Source organism: Panthera tigris, chromosome A2, assembly GCF_018350195.1.
Source record: "Panthera tigris isolate Pti1 chromosome A2, P.tigris_Pti1_mat1.1, whole genome shotgun sequence".
NCBI classification, from domain to species: domain Eukaryota; kingdom Metazoa; phylum Chordata; class Mammalia; order Carnivora; family Felidae; genus Panthera; species Panthera tigris.
The window spans coordinates 100108422-100132717 of record NC_056661.1 but is presented as its reverse complement, the minus strand read 5'-3'; the positions used below and the strand labels follow the sequence as shown (position 1 = coordinate 100132717).

At 41.1% G+C, this 24296-nt stretch overlaps 1 protein-coding gene across 1 annotated transcript in view; it reads left to right on the top strand.

The window, feature by feature from the left end:
* The window catches only part of COL28A1 (collagen type XXVIII alpha 1 chain), a 174730-nt gene that overhangs the window by 124520 nt on the left and 25914 nt on the right, over positions 1–24296 (top strand). Inside the window, exons 28-30 of the mRNA XM_007076679.2 lie at positions 23036–23104; positions 23650–23730; positions 23820–23855. Of these exons, the coding sequence (XP_007076741.2) occupies positions 23036–23104; positions 23650–23730; positions 23820–23855 (186 nt within the window). The remainder of the gene's footprint in view (positions 1–23035; positions 23105–23649; positions 23731–23819; positions 23856–24296) is intronic.

Sequence of the window (24296 nt, the reverse complement as noted above, 5' to 3'; positions counted from 1 at the left end):
TGGTCTGACTTACTTTTTAAAAGAATAACTATGACTGGTGGGCTGAGAATAGACTGTAGCAGGACCAAGACTGAACTAGGAGACTATTTAGGAATCCAGGAAATTACAAATGATATTTGAATATCTAGGTTTTGCAATCTAGTTCACATAAATTTAACTTCCTCAGAAAGGATTTATATCTAGTTACTTGTATCTGATAGTAGAAATATGTGACAAGAGATGCTCTGGCACAATTGATGCCGGACATATAAATCAGATTGCATAGCTACCAACTGAGTTTTAAACTACTGAAACATACTGAACTGTACTTTATATCTGGACTGTGTACAAAAATAAAATATCCTAACCCCAAAGACATGTATTCATTATGCTTTTGTAGAAAACAAAGGTGGGATTTTCCTCTTTCCTTCTGCCTTTCTCCCTTCCTTTCCTCTCTTCTCTATCTATAATAATCATATGCTAAAACATTATAGGTAAAATTATGAGGTTTAGGACCTATATGTGACAGAAGTACCACCTGTTACCTGACTTCCCTGCCAAAGTCCAGTAAAAGAGTGGCCGGTCTTCTACTGGCCATTAGAAAACATTCTAGAATGTACTTCTTTTTTTTTTAATGTTTATTTATTTTTGAGAGAGAGAGCGAGAGAGCAAGCATGAGTGGGGGAAGAGCAGAGACACAGAGGGAGACACAGATTCTGAAGCAGCTCCAGGCTCTGAGCTGTCAACACAGAGCCTGATACAAGATTTGAACTGATGGACTGTGAGATCATGACCTGAGCCAAAGTCAGAAGCTTAACTGAGCCACCCAGGTGCTCCTAGAATGTATTTCTTAATACACAAAACCCTTATCCATAGTAAAGAGGTAGATATAAATATACTATCCAAAATCTGTTCAATAATTTTTAAAAATCTTCATATATTTATATATCAAGAAAATAAATCTAAAGAGTTCTTAACATGTACCCAAAAAGATAGCTTCAAAAAGTTAGCAAAACTCCATATGATCTGGGCAGCCAGCCAATCTTAAGTTTATCAACCCCTCAGCTCTGAAAGTCAGTTCCCCTGTATCCTGGCCCCAGTGCTTCTGAATATGCTTTCCCTCTTCTTTGAGAGATCCCTTTCAGACTTTACTTAAACAGGCTCACTTTTTTATGTTAAAGGTATATAGTACAATGACTTTACTTACATACATGATTGCCACAGTTACTGAAGTTATCATCCATCATCTCATATAGATACAAAAAATAAAGTAAATGAAAAAAACATAAAAGATTTTTCCTTATGATGAGAACTCTTAGGATTTATTCTCTTCATACCTTTCAAACATATCACAAAGCTGTATTAACTATGATCATCAGGTTGTACATTACATCCCTAATACCTTTTCCTCTTATAACTGGAAGTTTGTACCTTTTGGCCTCATTTATTCAATCTCCCCTACCTCCACTCCCTTTCTCTGGTAACCACAAATCTGCACTCTTTTTCTATGGCATTTTTTTAATTTTTCTTCTATTTTTTTAAGATTCCATATAAAATAAAAAAATATAGTATTTGTTTTTTTCTTTCTGACTTATTTCACTTAGCATAATGCCATCAAAATCCATCACTGTTGTAGCAAATGGCAGAGTTTCCTTTTTGATGGCTGATTAGTATTCCCATATATATAACACTACTTCTTTATTCATTTATCAGTTGATGGACATTCAGGTGTTTCATGTCTTGGCTGTTAAAAATAATGCTGACATGAACTTGAAGGTACAGATATCTTTTTGACATTTTGTTTTGTTTTCTGTGGGTATGTTCCCAGCAGTGGAATTTCTGGATCAGGTAGTAGTTCTATTTTTAATTAAAAAAATTTTTTTAATGTTTATTTATTTTTGAGATAGAGAGAGAGACAGCATGAGTGGGGAAAGGGCAGAGAGAGAGAGAGAGAGAGAGAGAGAGAGACAGAGGATCCAAAGTGAGCTCCGTGCTGGCAACAGAGAGCCTGATATAGGGCTCGAACTCACAAACCATGAGATTATGACCTGAGTTGAAGTTGGATGCTTAACTGACAGCTATCCAGAGGCTCCTCTATTTTTAATTTTTTAAAGGAAGCTCTGTACTGTTTTTCACAGTGGCTGTACTAATTTGCAATCCTACTAACAGTGGATGAAGGTTCCCTTTTCTTCAGATCCTTGCCAGGATTTGTTATCTCTTCTCTTTTTATGATAGCTATTATTTATTTATTTTTTAAAAATGTTAATTTATTTTTGAGAAAGAGAGTGATGGAGAGGTAGAGAGAAAGGGGGACAGAAGATCTGAAGCACGCTCCATGCTGCCAGCAGAGAGCCATATGCAGGGCTCCAACTCAAGCTGGATGTTTAACCAACTGAGCCACCTAGGTGCCCCTATGATAGCCATTCTAAGTGTGAGGTGATATCTTATTGTGTCGCAGACTATGAGTCTGGAGTTCTCTCTTGTCCAGCAAGAGAGAAGACACAGAATTGAATACAAGAGAGGCTAATGTCCAGGAGAAGACAAGAGCCCAGAACGGGGTTTCATCTCCCTATTTATTGAGCTCACAAGATATTACCCACGTGAAGAAAACAAGATCTTATACATGTGAATATGGAAAAAACAATCAGACAGTAATCATTAACTTGCATGTGTAAGAAGCAAAGTGGGGGGGGGGGCAATTGGAGTTTGTGATATTGGCGTCAGATGGGAAGTAATTACCTGCAAGTGATATAACAAGTTACTCATAATTCCAATACAACATCTTGCTAACCAACCTTGGGCATTTTCACCCTGTGGTGGTTGCTTTCTGCCCTAAGTTTTTTTCTAACCCATTTATGTAAGAAGAACCTATTTTCCCACATTATTGTAGTTAAAAAAAAAAAGTTTATTTATTTAGAGGCGGGGGCAGGGGCAGAGAGAGAGGGAGAGAATCCAAAGGTGACTCCACTCTTAGCACAGGACCCAACATGAGGCTTGATCTCATGACCATGAGATCATGACCTGGGCTGAAATCAAGAGTCAGACACTTAACCAACTGAGCCACCCAGGTGCCCCTCTTATTGTAGTTTTGATTTATATTTCCCTGGTGAGCACTGAGTAATGTATAGAATTGTTGAATTACTATATTGTATATCTGAAATTAATAGAACACTATATGTTAACTATACAGGAATTAAAATGAAAAACTAAATTTAAAAATTTACCATTGACTAAACGACAATGAAAAAATAAGTTTGAAAATGTATTGATTTTCAGAGGAAAAGAAATGGTCAACAAGATGGAAAGACATCCTACAGCATTGAAGAAAAAATTTCAAACCATATATTTGATAAGTGGTTAATTCATAAATATAGAAACAATTTATATAATTAAATAGCAAAGAAAAAAACAAAAAATGGAATAAAAAATAAGCAAAAGTCCTGAATAGACATTTTCCCAAAGAACATATGAACAAGTAGCAGGTAGGTAAAAAGGTGCTTGACATTACTAATCATCAGGGAAATAAGCTTACTCTTATCCCTGTCAGGGCTCATATTAGGTAGCACTTCTTCCAGAAGACTTCCCTTACACACTGAAATGAGCCTGTTCCTTTTGAACTATAGAATATGTGTATTTATGATTTACTTCTTATCATTGCATGAGATAATGGCATTGCAACCAGCCTTGACCAAAGCAAAATGTTCTTAAGTTTAACCATTTCCTTTGTTGATGAAATCATAAACTGGAAGTAAATCCTAATAATATCAGCCAATGTGGAAAACAAACAGTTCCCCAGAGTAACCAGCTGTATTAATGGCATATTCTAAAGTCTGAATGAAAGGAACAGAGAACTCAGGGCAACAAATCTCCCACTGGGAGACTCTCTTTACCACCTGTTTTTGCTTAATTTGTCAAAAACACTTTCTTTTTGGTCACATCCTTTGTCCTTTTTCACTCTGCATTCCTAGCCCTTGACATTCCATGCTACAGGTTAAAAAGTGGAGTAGAAGCTCAGGCAGTGGGTAGAAGGAATTTGGGGGTTCTTAATTAGGGATTTGAAATAAGAATCCAGGTCTGGTATAGTCAAGGAGCATCAGTAACAGGATGATGGGACTGCAGTGAATCATGAATGAGATGAGAAGCCATTAAGAGGATGTGCCTAGAGGAGCAACCTGATATAAATCATAATTTAAAAGGGTGGTCCCAGCAGCATGTGGCAGATAGACTGTGGGAGTACGAAGACATAGAGTTGAGATAGGAAGATATTGCCGAAGTGCAGGTGAGAGATGGTGGTGCTTAACCAAAGGTGGTAATGATAGAAATGGGAAGGGGTGTTTGGATTCTGGGTTGAGTGTGGGGTGGAAAACAAAGGAATCAAGGATGACTAAGATTTTTGACATGAACAACTGGAAGGATGGGGTTGCCATTTTCTGAGCTGGGAGGGAGAGACTATAGTAAAATGGGGATGGCCAAGTATGGAGGAAATCAATTCATATACTCTGAAATTTAAATTTGGACATGTAAAGCTAAAACCTCCAATGGGCCTATTAAATAGATTTGGGGGGAAAGAAATCTAGAGTTCAGTGGAGAGATCAACACAGGAGATATAAATTTGGTTTACCAATCTAGAGATGGTATTTAAAGTCTTAAGTAAGAGTGGATGCAAGGGGCACCTGGGTGGCTCAGTCAATTAAGGTCCAGCTCTTGGTTTCAGCTCAGATCATGATCTCAAGGTTCATGAGTTCAAGCCCCACATCCAGCCCCACGTTGTCAGTGCAGCCTGCTTGGGATTCTCCCTCTCCCTTTCTTTCTGCCCCTCCTCTGCTCATGCTCTCTTTCTCTCTCTTTCAAAATAAATAAACTTGAAAAAAAAAAGGAGTGGATGAGGACATGTAGGGAGTGAATGTAGAGAGAGAAGAGATCTAAGGACAAGGCCTAGGCTCTCCAGCACTTGACAGTTTGTATGATGAAGAGGACGCAACAAAGGAGACTGTGGATTAGTAGCCAGAGTAGTAGCCAGAGAATTAAGAGAAAGTGGTTACCGGAAGAAGTGTTTCAAGGAGAGAGTGGTCATCTAGTTTCAGTGCTGCTTATTGTCTGCAAGGTGAAGATTGGTCATTGGGTTTGACAACATGGAAGTCATCGGTGACCTTGACAAAAGTCACGTATATGCGCACACACAATACACACACACACAGAGTGTGAGAAAATCTTAACAAGTGGTGAATTGGGGTGAAGGGAATGTGGGAAATATTTGTATTATTATTGCATTTTTTCTCTATGTTTAGAATTACTTTAAAATAAAAAGCATGAAAAAGAGACACTGGCGAGAAATAAAGACAGAGCACATCAGCAATACTTTTGAAAATGAGGTCATAGAGAAGGAGTAATAGAGTGATATGTGTGATTAAGGAAGTGTTTTTTTTTTGTAAGATAGGAGAGATTCCGTGTATATATTATGTATGTATGTATGTATGTATGTATGTATGTATATGTACTGTATGCTAATGGAAAAGATCTAGTGAACAGGTCAGTATTCGTGATGCCAAAGAGAAAGGAGTTGCTAGAGGCATGCCTATGGTTTTTTGAATTAGAAGGTGCTTCTACTCGTTTCTTTTCCATCCAACACAAGAATCTATCCTACAATATTCTAAAGGGCATCTGGCCATTCACACTCTGCTTGGATGTTCCAGGGAGTAAAAGTTTTGCACCTCTCTCATATGTTTCCCAATGGGCTGGTAGCAAATTCAAGAAGCTTCGCTACTTTTTAATATTTTTTTAAATTTAAATTTTTTTTTATTTTTTATTTTAGAGAGAGAGAGAGAGCACGCACCCAGGGAGAGGGACAGAGGGAGAGGGAGAGAGAATCTGAAGCAGGCTCCACACTCAGTGTGGAGCCCAGTGCAGGTCTCCATTCCATGACTCTGGGATTGTGACCTGAACTGAAATCAAGAGTCAGCCGTTCAACAGGCTGAGCCACTCAGGTGCCCAGCTCTGGGACTTTTTAATGTTTATTTATTTTGAGAGAGAGTGTGTGTGCACATGCACGCACGCACGTGAGCGGCAGAGGGGCAGAGAGAGAGGGAGGGAAAGAATTTCAAGCAGTCTCCACACTTAGTGTGGAGTCCACATGGGGCTCAGTCTCAGGAACTGTAAGATCATGACCTGAGCCAAAACCAAGAGTTGGACACTTAACCAAATGAGCCATCCAGGCGCCCCAAACTATGTTACTTTTTAAAATGAGAATAATGCAAACTGTGTCAAATCTAAATACCTCATAATCATGCAAAGTTGTGAAAGTCTCCCACTTTTCCCTTCAGTCCTACCATACAGATTACCACTGTTTGTTGTTTGATGGGTAGCTTCCATAACTTTGACTACATGTGTAAACACACATACAGCACAACAGCCTTTAAAATAATTTTATATGTAATTTTCCCAACTTGCTCCCCACCCTCAGTTAATAGAGCATGGATGGCCCTGCAAATCAATACATAAAGACCATACATTTTAACAGCTATGTAGCACTCCATTACACAAATGTAACATAATTTATTTATATATTTCCCTTCCTTATATAATGCTGCAGAGAACATTCTTGTATTTTCTCATACTTGTGCTAGTATTTCTATCTCATTGTATGTTGAAAGGCTTATTCTATAGCTATAATTGGTAGGCTTTCCTTCTTTATGTTGAACTGAAATCTGTCTGCCTGTGACTTTGTCTGTTTCTGCCACTTTGTTGATGTGGTTTCCCACTTCACTGTGATCATGAATCTAGGCTTATAAAAATCTGTGAATACACTTTCATTATATGTATATTTGTCTCTTACTGTTAAACTTTAACTCACATGTTTTCTTGCTTTATCCTTGAAGGAAGTGTGACGCAGTTAAAACTGGAGTTAACTTTGTTAATAGAGTTTTTGAAAGGTAGGCTTTTATAGGTGACTGTGGTTTTATGGACCTTTTCACGTTGCTTCAATTCTGTTTCTTGACCTGAGAGATGCCAACCACAACTGTGTGTTCTGTGGTACAGCACGGCCAACTGTCAGCTTCTCAGTAAGCAGCTTATGAAGACAGCTTAGAGGAGTTTTGCCGGGAAAAATCAAAAGCGAAGTTTCCATAGATGAGTTAGTTCTGCCTTTTTGAAAGTGGAGTCTGAATCATTGGGAATAGTTCCTATCACGCTGGAAGTAATGAGAAAGGAAAAGAGGGCATATAAATGGATGAGATTGACAACTGCCTACAGGAAGTAGGTGTTATTGTACTTTTTCTTCCAGCTTTTTAACATTAATGTAATTTTCTTTATTTTATTCAAAAAATATTCTTGGATACCTTTATCATTTCTACTTTTTAGAAAAGTTTTTATGTATTTATTTTGAGACAGAGAGAGAGAGAGATCACACAAGCATGAGCAGGGGAGGGACAGAGAGAGGGGGAGGGAGAGAATCCCAAGCAGGCTCCGCACTGACAATGCATGGCCCAATGTGGGGCTTGAACTCACAAACTGTGAGATTATGACCTGAGCCAACATCAAGAGTCAGACCTCAATCGGCTGAGCCACCTGGGTGCCCCTATCATTTCCATTTTCTAAAAAACAAATTTATTCTTCTCAGCTATTGTTTTCATTTTTTTACTGTGGTAAGAACACTTAACATGAGATTTACCCACTTAACACATTTTTAAGCATACGGGAGAGCACTGTTAACTATAAGCACTATGTTATACAGCACATCTCTAGAACTTACTCATCTTGCATAACTGAGACATTATATCCATTGAACGACATCTCATTTCCTCCTCCTAGCCCCTGGTAACTACCATCCTACTCTGCTTCTATGACTTGACTGTTTTAGTTACCTCAGATTAGTGCAGTCATGCAGGATTTGTCCTTCTGTGACTGGCTTATTTCACTTAGCACTCCTATGTTCACTGTAGCACTATTCACAATAGCCAAGATAGGAAAACAACCTAAATGCCCACCAAAGCATGAATGGATTAAGAAAATGTGGCATGTATACACAGTAGAATATTATTCAGCCTCCCCAAAAGAAGGAAATTCTGCTATATGTGACAACATGAATCAACCCGGAGAACCTTATGGTAAATGAAATAAGCCTACCTTCACTTAAAGAATTCATAGGTCTAGGGGTGCCTGGGTGGCTCAGTTGGTTAAGTGTCCGATTTCAGCTCAGGTCATGATCTCATGGTTTGTGGGTTCGAGCCCTACATCAGGCTCTGTGCTGACAGCTCAGAGCCTGCAGCCTGTTTCAGATTCTGTCCCCGGCTCTCTCTGCCCCTCCCCTGCTTGTTCTCTGTCTATAAAATAAACATTAATAAATTTAAAAAAAATCATGGGTCTATAAATATTACTTCTTTAATCCCCATAGCATATCCAGAGACACATAGAAGAGCTACTATTGTGAATCCTCTGGTGAAAGACACGCTGTGAGAGGACAATTAGTTATTGGTCTTTTTGTGCTTTTAATTCCTGGTAGAGGAAATCAGTCTACAGAATGCCACTGTCTCTCAGGAGCTATAATCTTTTTGACAGGTAATAAAACTAGGAGGACAGGGACGCCTGTGTGGCTCAGTCAGTTGAGCGTCCAGCTCTTGACCTTGGCTCAGGTAATGATTTCATGGTTCGTGAGATAGAGCCCCCACATCAGGCTCTGCACTGACAATGAGGAGCCTGCTTGGGATCTTCTCTCCATCTCTCTCTGCCCCTCCTCTGCTCTCTCTCTCTCTCTCTCTCAAAATAAATAAATAAACATTAATTAAAAAAAAAAAAACAACTAGGAGGACAGTACAGAGGCATAGGTCCTATAATTCACATCTCAAATACAAGTGTCAACACCGCCTCCAGAATTTCTACATGGGGAGAGCAGCTATCTGAGTTCCAGGATGGCCGGGGCCTGATCCGCAAGAGTGTTGGCATAGTGGGTGGATTGGGTGTCATTGGTGCAGCCAAAGGAGACCATGGGATAAAGCGTTGGAGCAATTCATCTTTTGGCCTGTTCTTTGGTGCACCACACATTGGTGCATTAACATTGGCGTCACATTGGTGACATTAACAGTTGTCACCAAACCTACTGACAGGAAATACATTGGGCCTAAGGAGAGACCTGGCTGAATGTCACATTGATATCTTCTTTTTTTTTTTTTTAATTTTTTTTTTAATGTTTATTTTATTTTTGAGACAGAGAGAGACAGAGCATGAACAGGGGAGGGGCAGAGAGAGAGGAAGACACAGAATCTGAAACGGGCTCCAGGCTCTGAGCTGTCAGCACAGAGCCCGACGTGGGGATTGAACCCACGGACCGTGAGATGATGACCTGAGCCGAAGTTGGACGCTTAACCGACCAAGCCACCCAGGAGCCCCCGATACCTTCTTTTTGATATAATTAAACATGTCACATAGAGCCTAAATCAGTTTCCCTTTCCCCAGAGTCATATGGTGATGAAATAAAGTAAACATCATCTTTACCAGCCTTCACACTTAAAAGTGTGACAGTCAAGACACATTCATTGTGACAGCTGGAGCTGCTACCTTCTGCTTATGTATAAAGCTGCCTACTGTACTTTTCTGTTCATGTTAAGTATGTAAAGAACTCTCACCATGCATTTCCTCTTGGTGTTTCTCAAGTTGGTGAATACTGAGGCTAGTTAACTCTAATTAGAATCTTCCCTTTGGCTATATGCCCAAGGATGCATGGCTTATATAGTTTGGTATATTTGGAATTTTAAGGTTTATACCTCATGAGTATTATTTTGCTTTCTTATTCCTTTTTCTTTATGTCCCCTATCCCAGGGAATTTCAATAAGGGGGTAACATTGACTTTAGGAGGGGTAGTTATCTGTTCATGTGAGATGGAAGGGTACTGGGGTGGTCTGGGACCAACCACTGGTTCAAAAACATTAATTGAACATTTATGGGGCACCTGGGTGATTCAGTCGGTTAAGCATCCGACTTCAGCTCAGGTCATGATCTCACAGTTTGTGAGTTCATGCCCCACATCAGGCTCTGTGCTGACAGCTCAGAGCCTGGAGCCTGCTTTGCATTCTGTGTCTCCCTCTCTCTCTGCCCCTCACTCACTTGTGCTCTGTCTCTCTCTCTCTCTGTCCCTCAAAAATAAATAAATGTAAAAAATTTTTTAAATCATTAATTGAATATTTTCTATGCACCAGGCACTGGGCTAGATGCTAGGGATGAATCAATGCCCAGTGTGTAATAGATGGCCAGAACTTGGTGGGGAACTAGAACTAGATCTTTTTTTTTTTTAATATGAAATGTATTGTCAAATTGGCTTCCATACAGCACCCAGTGCTCATCCCAACTAGAACTAGATCTTTATGAGATAAGGTTAAGATGAGAGGAAGACTTTAGAGGAATAAACTGGTAAAACACGCAGGGCCAGTCTGTAAAGGGACATTAGGGCCAAGCTAAAGAGCTTCGGCTGGAGCCTATCAGTCAGTGATTCCCAAAGGGGCTCCCCACCAGCTCTATCAGCCTCACCTAGGAACCTGTTAAAAATGCAGATTCTTGGGGCACCTGGGTAGACCAGTCGGTTAAGCATCTGACTCTTGATTTTGGCTCAGGTCATGATTTCACGGTTCGTGGGACCACGCCCCACATCAGGCTCTGTACTGACAGCACAGAACCTGATTGGGATTCTGTCTCTCCCTCTCTCTCTGCCCCTCCCCCACTCATGCACACGCTCTCTCTCTTTCACTCTGTCTCTCTCAAGATACACAAATATTTAAAAAAATGCAAGTTCTTGGGGTGCCTGGATGGCTCAGTTAAACATCGGACTTCGGCTCAGATCATGACCTCATGGTTTGTGAGTTCAAGCCTGGCATTGGGCTCTCTGATGTCAGTGCAGAGTCCAATTAGGATCCTCTGTCTCCCTGTCTATCTGCCCCTCCCCTGCTTGTGTGCGTGCACACGTTCTCCCCCTTTCTCTCAAAAAATAAATAAACACTTAAAAAATCCAAGGTCTTGGGCCCCACCTAGACATAATGAATCAGTAACTTTTAGTGTGGAGGCCAGTAATCTTTGTTTTCACAACTCTACAGATATTTTTGATGTATACCAAAGTTGAAGAGCCATTGCTCTGATGATAGAAAAGCCTGGAAGGGTTTATTTTAAAAACTTAGTTTTATGGTGATATAACTAACATACCATACATGTCACCTGTTTAAAGTAAACAAGTCAGTGAAGTTTCGTATTTTCACAGATTTGTGCAACTATCAACACAACCTAAGTTTAGGACATTGCCATCATCCCCAAAAGAAACCCTCTGTCCCATAATAGTCACTCCCCTTTCCCTTCCCACTCAACCTCTAGTCCCTGGCAACCACTAATCTACTTTTTGTCTCCATGAATTCGACAATTCTGGACATTTCTTATAAACAGACTCACACAATGTGTAGTGTTTTGTGGCTAGTTTCTTTCACTTAGCATCATGTCTTCAAGGGTCATCCATGTTGATGGGGATTAAGGAGGGCACTTGCCCTGATAAGCACTGGGTATTGTAAGGGTTGAATCACTAAACTGTACACCTGAAACTGATACTACAGTGTAGGTTAACTAACTGGAAGTTAAATAGAAACTTAGAAAAAAAAAAAAAGGTTATTCATGTTGTACTAGAACTTTCTTTATGTGGCCAAATAATATTCCACTGTAGAGATGTACCATATTTGGTTGCCCATTTGTCCATTGGTGAACACTGGGTTATTTCCACTTTTTGGCTGTCATAAATAATGTTGTTATGAACCCCTATGTGTAAGCTTTGTGTAGACACATGATTTTATTTGTCTTGGGTGTAAACCTTGTCCTTTTTAAGGACAGGAGTGACCTGCCCAGCTGAATGTTTTAGTATGTGACAGCTTGGGGCAGGGCTTCTCATTCCTCTGCCTCCACACCATTCCCACATCCAGAACACTCCATCCTCAGCTGTACTCATTGTTCCCTTTTTAGATGGTGGTGTGGGGGGAAGAGGTGGGTTGTGCCATTGGAAATATCCTCTCCCTTGCATGCTAGCAGCTCTCTCTCTGGCCCCACAACTGAGAATGTTTAGTATAGATGTACATGAGCTGAAGTAAAGGCATGCATTAAACTATTGTAACAATTTAACCCATGGGTGAGGTGAATCTGAAGCAGGGCAGGTTGAAATTTTTTTTTATGTTTATTTATCGTTAGAGAGAGAGAGAGAGAGAAAGAGAGAGTGCGAGGGGGCGATGGGGCAGAGAGAGAGAGAGGGAGACACAGAATCAAAGCAAGCTCCAGGCTCCAGGCTGTCAGCACAGAACCTGACACAGTGCTCAAACTCACAAGCCCCAAGATCATGATCTGAGTCAAAGTCGGACTCTCAACCAACTGAGCCACCCATGCACCCTGAACCAAGGCAGGTTTAAAAGGGATGGATTTATTCATTCTGAACCCTTATCCTTAGTAGTTCATAATTTTCTTCTACCAGTCTCCAACTATCCTGCAAAAGCGATGTGCTATATTGAACAACCTTCCCTTTGGTGTGTGAAATATTATTTTTCAACATTGCTTCCTCTCCTGAAGGGGGAAAGGCTACTGAAAAGCACAGCTTCTCAAACTTTTCCACAAAGCCCAGAGCCACCCTAAGCGCTGCTCACGGCCTCCTCATTTTAATATTAGAATTGTCACTTTGTGACACTTGAAATACAAACGATTTCTGAGACAAATTATTTTTTGGTAATTTAATGCAAAATGCCATGTGTTGTGGTCTGATCTGCTACAAGTGGGAGAAATGAGAACGTCGGTGTCTCTGTTAGTTTCCTCTGGCTGTTGTAGCAAATTATCACATTTGTGGCTTAATACAACACCAGCTTACTCTTTTGCAGCTCTGGAGCCCAGAAGTCTAAAATGAAACTTAACAGGGCAAAAACCAAATGTTGACAGGGAGTCTCGCCGATAATCTATTTCTTTGCTCTTCCAGGGTCTAGAGCCACACTCCTGCATTCATTCCTTGGCTCCTGGCCCCTTTGTCTGTCTTCAAAGTCAGTGATATGCATCTTTTCTGATTCTGCTTTGCACTGTTTCTATCACATGATCTTCTCTTCTGTCAAGTCTCCCTTTGCCTCCCTCTTATAAGGGTATTTATTTATTTATTTATTTTGAGAGAGAGAGAGAGAGAGAGAGAGAGAGGGGCAAGGGGAGGGGCAGACAGGGAAAGAGAGAGAATCCCAAGCAGGCTCCATGCTGTCAGCGCAGAGCCCCACACGGGGCTCCAGCTCCCTGAACTGTGAGATCGTGCCCTGAGCCTAAATCAAGAGTTTGACGCTTAACCCACTGAGCCACCCAGGCGCCCCTGTAAGGATATTTATGATTGCATTGAAGACCCACCTCTATAATCCAGGATGATCTCTTGAGTAAGAGATCAAAATCTCTCTTCAGATCCTTCATCACATCTGCCAAAACTTTTTTTTCTGTATAACACTCACAGGTTCTGGGCATTAGGACCTGCATTTCTTTGGGGCCATTATTCAGCCTGCCCTCATATTAAATCAGCGGAAAAGAGGCTTTGCCCTTTTCACTACTTCTGGATCCATTCTTGTCTGCTAAGCAACTGAGCCATGGAAAAGAGAAGTAGAATTGAAAAGCATACAACATTTCATGGCATCTCTTCGCTCAGCAGACTTAGACCCTTATACCATTGTGCTAGGAGGCCCCGCAGAAGGAGGCCCCCTGTCCCACTGCTGTGGCAGCAGCTGTGGCCATACAGATCAGCACCTCCTGCCGTCCCCACACCCTGGCCGCACTGCTAAAGTGGTCAGGACACAGCTCCACACTCCAGGCCAGATGACGTGCTTGTAAGTGCCTCCTTCAGCACCCATGTCGTGGAGTCTCTGCCAGCACTTCCACACATCTTTTTTGTTATCTGTTTTCCCTATTGATCCCGAAAGCTTATCATGGAATTTGCCTTATATTAACCAGAGAGGCACCTCGTTACATGTGTGTGTGTGTGTGTGTGTGTGTGTGTGTGTGTGTGTGTGTGTTGGGAGTGGGGGATTTGTGAACATAAAAACAGAGTTTAGGGTGTATGGTGCCTAGACAACTTCTACCAACAAGGTGGCAGGCCTCCACATCCACTCCATCTAGCTCGGTTTGATATGCAGGGCCCTGAAATGGGTACTTCAGAAGGTAGAAAGACAAAGAAGATGAAGAATCTACTTTGGGAATTTAAGTAGGACAGAAAGATGTGCATGCCCAAACCCGTTAGACATGTGCCACAGGAGAGGTGTGGCATGCTGTGGGGTATTACTCATGGCTGGGGCGAGAGTGGGTCAGGGAAAATTCCTTGGATGTGTTTGGTGGGCCAGGACTGGCCCACAGATGGAATGAGGGTATTTAGAAAGGACACAGAAGCTCAGGACACGAAGAGAACCCCAAGCCTAGAGTCAAAGAGGGAAAGGCGGAAAACAAAGCAGGCTTGGCCGAGTAGAATTTCTGTATTTGATGGATTTGGTTCTGATATGGCTAGCAGGTGGAAAGTTCTGGAAAGCAGATATAAAGTTAGACCCAGAGCAGAGAGACTGGGGATTAGAAAAGTGGAGATTATCCTCATAGGGTCACTACTAATGCCAGGCATGTGGATAATATTGCAAAACAAAAGTAAGGACCATGGCAGACATCTACCTTGAGGGCACAGAGAGCACCAAAAGAGATACTGGAGAAGTAAAACGCAAATTGTCAACAGCAGGAGGGAAACCAGGAGCCTGGACTATGCAGGTAGCCAGCAAGGGGAGCATTCCAGAGTCTCCTGTCTCTAGCAGAGGCAACTGCCATAAAGCTGACCTTGTGTCCTTGTATGTATCATTTATGCAGTAAGTGTAGCCAAATGCCATGCAAGATTTTCATGAAATTTGGCAGGTTTTACAGAAGGCTACTTAGGCAGACAAAATTAATGTGTACAATTGAGTTGATCCAGCAAAGCCCCTTGAAGCCATGAAGGTCTTTGCACTATGACTTATCAATGTATTCAATTCTGACATTTATGCTAAGAACAATTTTATTATTGGAAAATAGGACCAATTCTGCAGTCAGATAGAGAATCATAACCGGGAGCACATATGTCCACAAAGCAATCAAACAGTCCAGTTTGGTGGCTTGACTGTTGAGATCATTTGTGAATATTCATGTGCTAATTGTTCAACTCTGTTAACATCTGCTGGCAGATATAAACAGAAAAATGGAAGCAGGGACTAAAAGTTTAAGAGAAAGGATTGGAGGGAAATATGCCCAAATTGAGCACATTTGGCTATGAGTGTTGTGAACTGAACAAGGCCAATTTGGACATTTAAATTTGTCAGAATCTTTTTGATGACTATCAGTAGCCCCTGAAGATTAGAGGTTGGTAGGAGTTACTTGCTTCCTCCTAGACTACCTTGCTATCGGATGGTGTGTTTTAATGAAAGCAAGTTTCAGATAGAATTCTACCTAATGTTCTGCTACCTATTAATAAGGAGGTACAAAAACATGCACTGAAGCCTGGTCCAATTTCCAATTTTCTGGTTTTCTTTAAAGCACTTTGACAAGCACTTTGCATAAAATGATTTCTCTAAGATAAATACAACCATATTCTCATGATTGGACCACTTAACCTTTTAAATCAGTGAAGGGACTCTTCATTATGGGATGAGGGTTGAAGACACCTGTTTTGAATGAGTTCTAGAATTAGGGTGCCCTACCAAAGCATTTGGCTGATTCTTTTACCCCATTCGTGCAAGGAGTAAGGTATCTGCACAACATTCCTAGCTATGACAGGTCTTGAATACCTCTTATTTCCCCAAGGATAAATTGTTTCCGTTATCCCTCTGGAGCAAATTCAGGGAGTGAGTGTTAAAGCACCTGTCTTTAAAGTATGGCCCACTGATTATGGTATTTCAAATGTTACCTTAGCACCCCTAGAGTATAAACTAAATTGCATATACACATATTTGCATGAATAGGGAAAAAGCCAATGGGTAGGCTGGATAATGGCCCCTAAAGACATTCATGTCCTAATCCTGAGGGTCTGTGAATATTACCTTCTATGGCAGAAGAAACTTTGCACACATGATTAAGTTGAGCATTTTGAGGTGGGGACGTGATCCTGGATTGTCTGGGTGGGCCCTCAGTCTGATCATAAGTGTCCTTATAAGAGGGGGGCAGAAGCAGAAGAGACTACAGAAGAGGTGATGTGATGGTGGACACAGGGATGGAGTGGAGGAAGATGAAGGAAGGGACCACAAGCCAAAGAATACAGGTGACCACTAGAACTTTTTGGTCAAGGAAACAGATGCTCTCCTAAGAGCCTCCAGGGGAAACCAGTCCTGCCGATACCTTGACTTCATTCCAGTGAAACTGACTTTGTGCTTCTGATTTCCAGAACAGTAAGAGAACAAATTTATGTTGTTTTCAGCCACTAAATTTGTGGTGATTCATTACAGCAACAATAGGAAATGAATATAGCCATCAATATTAACGTCAGCAACATTTTGGTCCAACTCATGGAAGTTTCCACTGGAGCTGTTTTGAAAACCCTTGCTGTACATGGCTGACACTTCTTAGATTATTAAAAAAAGACCCTGAATTGCGGGCCATGGAGAGGAGGGGAGGAACAGATGGTGCAGGTTTTAAACCATTTTTAGGAACAGATTCACAATCAGTCCCTGAATCTATAAAAAGTAAACCATTTCTCTGCCTCTCATGGGACACAATGGGACTCAATCACCATTTGAATGAAAATCAAGTATAATGAAGCCATGTTGTTCCATTTAGGCCCATTAGGACGATATTCTGGCCAGGTACCAGGTGAGCCTGGGCTATGCTCCAGCAGAAGGCTCGCCTGATCACAAATAATGTAAGCACTGATTGTATTCCCAACCAAGTGGGCTGCTTTGTGGGACAAGCATTAGGCTGTCTTAGCCCGTGTTAGGGAATGTTAACATATCAAGATGGGATACTAAGTTAAAGGAGTTCAATTCCACAAAGATAAGGATTTGAAGAAGCTGGAGGCTCTTAATTTTCAGGCTGGAGATGGAGAAACTGCTTAGCTTCTAGTCTGTGCCGAGACAGAACTGAGCGAAGAAAATCAGAGCCTTTGGGAGAACCACCTTTGGAGAGATTTACTGTTCAAAGAAAGCATTGCTGTGAAATCAAATACAATCCAAGGTGATGGGGAAGAATTGCAAAGCCTCAGTTTTATCACGTATATACTTGTCCCCAGGTTATTATAGCGATTAAATAAGAATATGTCTAGCTCTCTGATTATCTGGCTCAGTCCTTCACATGTAGACACACAAATCATTGGCAGTTGCTAGTTGTAAAAGAAGAATGTTATGCTTGGAATTTAGGTGGAAGGAGAGAGGTGCCAAAATGCCAGACCATTAGGTTGTTCTACAGGGTCCCTGGATAAGCTCCTTCTTCTTCTTCTTTTTTTTATTTTTAATGTCTATTTATTCTTGAGAGAGACAGAGCACGACTGGGAGAGTGGCAGGGCGAGAGAGGGACACAGAATCCGAAGCAGGCTCCAGGCTCTGAGCTGTCAGCACAGAGCCTGACATGGGGCTCAAACCCATGAACTGTTAGCTCATGACCTGAACCAAAGTCAGATGTTTAACCAACTGAGCCACCCAGGCGCCCCTAGATAAGCTCCTTCTGTCTACATGTACAATTATATGTACTCTGTAGGCCACCAGGAAAATACTATTTTCCATCTAAAGTGAACTAGCCATTTCATTAAAGCCTAAGAAAATAATCCCTTTCAATACAGAATGGTTCCTGGATTTGAGGCCAAATACTTAGATGACTATTCAGGCAGGTTACCATGTCTTGCTAACTCTGCCATTTACCCACTAAGTCAACATCTTAATCTAATACTGCTTTCTTTCTTCAAGCTGCTTTTCATTCAAAGGCCGGCTTGACTGATCTTGTACTCCCTACCTTCAAAATTTATCAATATTTACTACATTCCCCTACATAACACAGTAAAATTATAAACATCAAAAAATTATCATTGCTACACTATTTCCTCTATAGACCCTATTCATTTCGCCAAGTGTTCTATTAATTCTTTTTACTTTTTAAAAGACTCTTCTTATTGTTTAGTAAAAGAGTATTTATAATCTTATTACTTACCTTTTAAGTGTACAGTTTTACAAGTTCCAGCAAATGCATAAGAGGCCTCTAATGAAGAGGGTTTCCTGACCCTTTCCAAGTAGTTAGGACATCTCCAAAGATCTGGGACCCATGCCTGCAAGTTTTATTCTATTTCCTACCTCCAGCTCCCATGGGTCATCTATGCCCTAAAGGTGACAGCATTTGCTGTACTTCCCCCAGAAGCTTAAGACTTTTGTCCCACAAGAGGCTTTGTGCTTTTCACAGGGGTTACCTGCTTCCTTCCCCTGGGCCTGCACCACTAGGGAAGCTTTGGGACTCGCCCTGTCCCCAGTCTCTCTCATGAGCACTGGTGAGGCCCCCGAAGAGCTCATGAGAGAGTGGGTATAAATTCCCCTGCGTCTGGAGCTCCCAGAGGTCCTGTCTTCTTACACTAGCCCACACTCAGCCATTGGTTAAGAATTTTCACTAAGTTCTTACCAGCTTGTATGACATCTGGTGTCTCCAGCAGCTAAGTAACTACCTGTGCCCTGTCTCTCCTTAGAGGATCCTTTGTTTCCTTAGATTTTGAGCTAGGTGGTTGTGCTGCAACCACAGGTCTATGATGCTCTGAGAAAAAATTGTGCTTTCATAGATTAGTTAGCAATTTTTTTTACTGTGGATTTAAAAATTAAAGCAGCCTTTTCTAGTTTCTAGAAATTTCCCTAAAAGGAAGCCAGAACTTCATTTTATAGTTTTTGATCATCCGTGAGTTTGATTTTTTTTTCTTACTGCACCTTAAATATCTGAACAATGAAAATCTAAGGCTGAGATATGGTGGTTGAGAAACTGGGTTTGAAATTTGGATTTAATGACACCTTCAGATAGACAGGTTCTTTCCTGTAGTTGCATCTGATCCAGGCTGATATAATTGTGTATCATTTGCCTGAGACTTGTAAGGAAAAACACAGATGACTGGAGAGCATTCACCTCTGCCAAATTCAGAGGTCTTCTTGCTGCTAGCCAGATAGTACAGTCTGAAAGTTATAGGAAGATTTCAAGTATTTTGAAGGTAAACTGATAATTAAAAGGGGGAAAAAAGGGGCCTCTTTATAGGGAAACCCAGCTGCCTGGAATAGCTACAGTGTTAACAATTACATATAAAATATCTATAATGTGAAGTAATGCAAAATAAATTCCTAACCACGGAACTGATCCTGACGTGATTAGAGGCTACTTTGAGGTTTTTCCCTCAGGGCTTGGCAGTGAGGCCACAGTAACTTTTAAGTTTGCTAGGAAATTGTGTAATTTCTTAAAGGAAGCTAGTTAGTCATAAACATCTATTGGACATCTATATTAGCTGTCATAGGATCCAAAAAGTTGTAAAAGACATAATTATTCTGAATAATTGTCAGAAAGGTGTCAAGTTCTTTCTGGACCCGCTTCATCTACTGCAATTCCCAGTGATAATTTGCTATCATATCCCAGTCCTAGCTGCTGTGTTTTCCGTGCTCTTCTGTCCTTCAGGGCTGGGACAAAGCCGACTGTAGATCTTCTAGTGTTCTCTCATGAACCTTCAATCCCCTTCCACCTGGCTAGGAAACCTCCTGACCACCCCCTCCCCCCCAACTCAGGTCGCAGCGGTCTCAAGCATCTTCCTGACACCCTCAAGCTACCTTTCAACCAGTTACCTGGTCGAATAAAGATGTCTTCCTTCACGCCCACAAAAAAATATGAGAAAACTAATCTATGCCAAAGTATCCCTTACCGACACACCTGTCTTAAGATGATACATTTCATATAACTTTTGGTTCTTATTTTCTTTTTAATTAGAACAGAAAATGGCAGAATCTCAGGCAGGCATCTTCCCACCACCCTGCCTACGACTCTGTGAGCTGGCCACCCAGTCTGTACGTTAGACAGACCCTTCTATCCTTCATATTCAAGATGAGGCTGCACATCCACTCTTAGAGCACGTTTTTCAGCAAGTGTAATGAGGCTGGTCTGTGTTCCACATATTCCTGTCTATTCCTCTTCAGACCTGTGTTAGCTGTGTAATCTTCGGAAACAGAACAGATTTTTCTCCTCTCCTTTCTCCTGCTTGAATCTGAATGTGGATTTACTGTCTCAGGCTTATTTAAGTGACACCAATCCCTATCCAAGGTTCTGGGGCTCTCAATACCACCATATTTCCTGGGTGAGAAAAGACTATTCTCTCTTGAATGTGAATGGAGTATAGAAGACCAGCGATCTCTGCCTGTCTCCTATCACCACTGAAGCAACCAACAGAACGAACAGAGGCACCACTCCTTCTTCTGGGGTGGGTGTCCTCAGGCCTGAGACGCACAATACTGCACAAGCCTTTACTGTGGGCCCACTCTACCATAGCACTGTGCTTGGCTCAACAGTTACCAAGATGAAAAAGACCTTCAGCAAATGAGTTCTCTGCAATCTGACCTTTGTAAGGAACTTGGTCTAAGTCCTCTGGAGATGAATTGAGGAGGCAAAACTGTAACCCCATACCTGCCTTGCATTTAGAAATACATGGCAGAGATGAAAAGGACCTAGAAGTTTAGCCAAGTCTTGGGTCCAACAAAAGTTGCGCATTTCAAAAGGAGTCTCCAATTATATTCATCTTATTTTGTACCCTCTATATAAGATTTGTTTTAATGAAAAGGTTCCCTTTTAGGGATATGTACAAGTATGCAAAGATATATAAGAGCGTATTTATTGAAGTGTTATTTGTAACTGGGAAATATTGGAAACAACCATATCCAGCACTAGGTAATGAATAAATTATAGTCGAGTTATTTAATGGCGTACTGTACAGCAGAGAAAATTAACAAACTAGAACTATGTATAGGTACACAGACAAATTTCCAACAGATAATGCTGATATTTAAAATAAAAATTGGAGGGGCTCCTGGGTGGCTCAGTTGAGCATCCAACTTCAGCTCAAGTCATGACCTAGTGGTTCATGAGTTCAAGCCCCACATCGGGCTCTGTGCTGACAGCTCAGAGCCTGGAGCCTGCTTTGGATTCTGTGACTCCCACTGTCTCTGCCCCTTGCCCGCTCACACTGTGTGTGTGTGTGTCTCTCTCTCTCAAAAAATAAATAAACATTAAAAAAATTTTTTTAAGAAAAACTGGATGTGTGGTGCCTGAGTGGCTTAGTCGGTTAAGCATCCCATTCTTCGTTCTGGCTCAGATCATGATCTCATGGTTTGTGTATGTGAACCCCATGTCGGGCTCTGCACTGACAGTGTGGAGCCTACTTGGGATTCTCTCTCTCTGCTCCTTCCCCAAGCACAGACACTCTCTCTCAAAATAAATAACCAAGCTTTAAAAAGTTTTAGAATACAATTGAATGCATAAATATATCACTTATTTGAAGTTTAAAATGTTAAATATTATCCATTGTCTTAGAATATATATATGTAGTTAAAGCATAAAAACATGGATATGAGTGATGCATGTCAGTTGCAGAAAAGATTTCCCCTCTTGTTAAGAGCATGGGATTGGGTACATCAGGGTTCAGTGCTATCTGCACCATTTCATTTTTTAATATGGTGGTATATAGGTGAGTGTTTGCCTTCTTCAGTATAAATTTTATGTGTCTGAAATATTTCATTATTAATACTTTTTGAAAGAAAGGGTTCTGTTGATTTTAAAAAGCTTGAAAGCCAATGAGCTAGGAAGGGGGGCTGAGGAATGCCACTACTCAAAGTTACAATGGTCTCCAAGCAAGCTATCTTGCCTTCTGGAGCAGTGGCTCTCAAGTCCTAGAAGGCCATGGCAAAATGCATATTTTACTCCTGCCCCTATCCTTGATTCTCATTTCATAGTCTGAGGTTTTCATTAAGAATCCCAGCAGTTCTAGTAGGTGTGGTCAGTATACCTTTGAGAAAGATATTCAAGGTAAGCAGGTGAAATCCCCGGAGCTCCTGACCAGGAGAATCCACAAAGCTTTGCCACAGACTCATTGCTAATAATGATTCAGAGTTAAGCAGCATCAGAACTATGACTGTATACTGAACAGGGGTTATTCTGTTTCATGCTCGACATCATGAAAGCCCTTTAAATCTGTGTGGTTTAGGGAGCAGGGGGCAGGGGACAGGAGATAATGTTAAGGTGCAGGAGGGGGCAGTTAAAGTCCTTGAAATGAATACATTTTTATTTTCTGAATTAAGGAGGTACTAAATTTAGATAAATAGATTCATAGTAAAAAATTATCAGGGCTGGAACTAACAGTATATGGTGATTATATAAACAGCTCTTTGACATTCATTGGGTAGAGATGCTGTTATATCCTCATTTCCTCCATTATTAAGATAATAAATGCTTTCAGCATATCAAAAAATATAGAAAAATGTAGAGAAGTTTATAAAAATCACCATTAATATCACAACTGAAATAACACCTGCTTGTTATGTGTGAACTGATTGATATAATGTTCATAGTTTGAAATTGGCCAAGGTGGGAGTAATTACAACACAGAAATAGGCAAATTCTATAAATCAGCTCCTTCACTTCTACCCCAGATTCAGAAGTTAATTTTTTCCTAGCAAAGAATCGAGCCCATCTGACATACATAGTCCCCTCTAGATTTGTTTTGTCTTTTTTTTTAAATGTTTATTTATTTATTTTTGAGAGGGGAGAGGGAGGGACAGAGAGCAGAGCAAAGAAGACAGAGAATCCCAAGCAGGCTCTGCACTGTCAGTGCAGAGCCCGATGCACTGGGCTCAAACTCACTAAGGAGATCACGACTTGAGCCAAAATCAAGAGCCAGACACTTAACTGACTGAGCCACCCAGGCACCCCTCCCCTGCAATTTAGATAATGTTATAAGGCTGTTCTGAAACTGCAAGTGTATATATGACCCAAAGAATTTTCTGAGTTATCTTGGGAAATTAATGGTATGATCCCTTCTTTATATTGTGTGTAGGGGGAGCAAGGACCTCAAGGTTTTCCAGGGCCAAAAGGCATGACAGGCCATGGCCTCCCTGGCCAGAAGGTAAGCATTTCAGGGCCTTAGAGAAATGCTTAGGTTTAGGATCTCAACAGCTTAACATAAACTTTAGAAGAACACTTCTACTGGTCATTCATCCTGACAGCTCTCAGAGGAAACAATCCATTTGAAAGCAGTTCCTTATGCATTTCCTTTCCTAACTATAAACATGCTTACTTCATAAAATCTCATTTTTTCACCCTTAAAAGCCAGCTGATAAAGGAACAAATCCTTACAACATACCACATAGAAAACACTGGATGACCCTGGTTAGAATGTTATAATAGTTGAACTTCCCGAAGGTAGCCAGCCGATCTGATAGTAACTCAAGATCTCCTCACCTTGAGACCCCCGGCTCATCATGAATTAGATTATGGTACCTGGGGGGTGGGGGGGGATATAAATATAATGCTTGCCATTTTTTTCCAGTAGTATATTTGTATCAACTAGCCCCACAGGTCTTTAAGAGATGCCGCTTGCAAACGAACCAAATTTTAGAGTTTGGCTTTAATATTTACGTTCTATACTTATTTTTTCACTATATTACAAAGGGAGAGCATGGAGAACGGGGCGCTATGGGAAAGAAAGGCGATAAAGGTGAAATTGGGGAGCCCGGATCTCCAGGGAAACAGGCAAGAAGTGATTTTTAAAGTCTTAGTGTAATTTTATACATTAGCTTGTTCCAACCTACACTGACTGTTACTCTTCTTCCACTAAGTAGGGGTTACAAGGACCAAAGGGAGACGCAGGACTTACTGTGAGTATCCATCCTAGAGGGTAATTGAGGGTTTACATTTGCAAAATTATTACATTCATGTTTTAGCTTCAGAAGCATGAATTCTTTGGACGCAGAGCTCCAGTTGCTTTTTAAATGATATCACTGCTACAAGCCCAGTGTTGACTGGGCATGAGGTAACTGATCTGAGCGTGAGGGAGAAATAACACCAGGCAACCCTTATCCAGCCTCGTGGGGATATGCCGCTACTTCCCTCTGACCCCTGCTAGACATGGTAACAAGGAGGTGAGCGGTTTCAAAGAAGCCACCCGACCAGGTAACTTTTAATCTATGTGATCCTTCACGTTCCGGAATGGGAGTTCTGTTTCCTTGACTGGCTCCTTTAGGAAGTACTCCGAGAACAGCCATCACAAAATGGGGACTACTTTAAGGTACGGATTCACTTATTCCAGAGAACTTGTG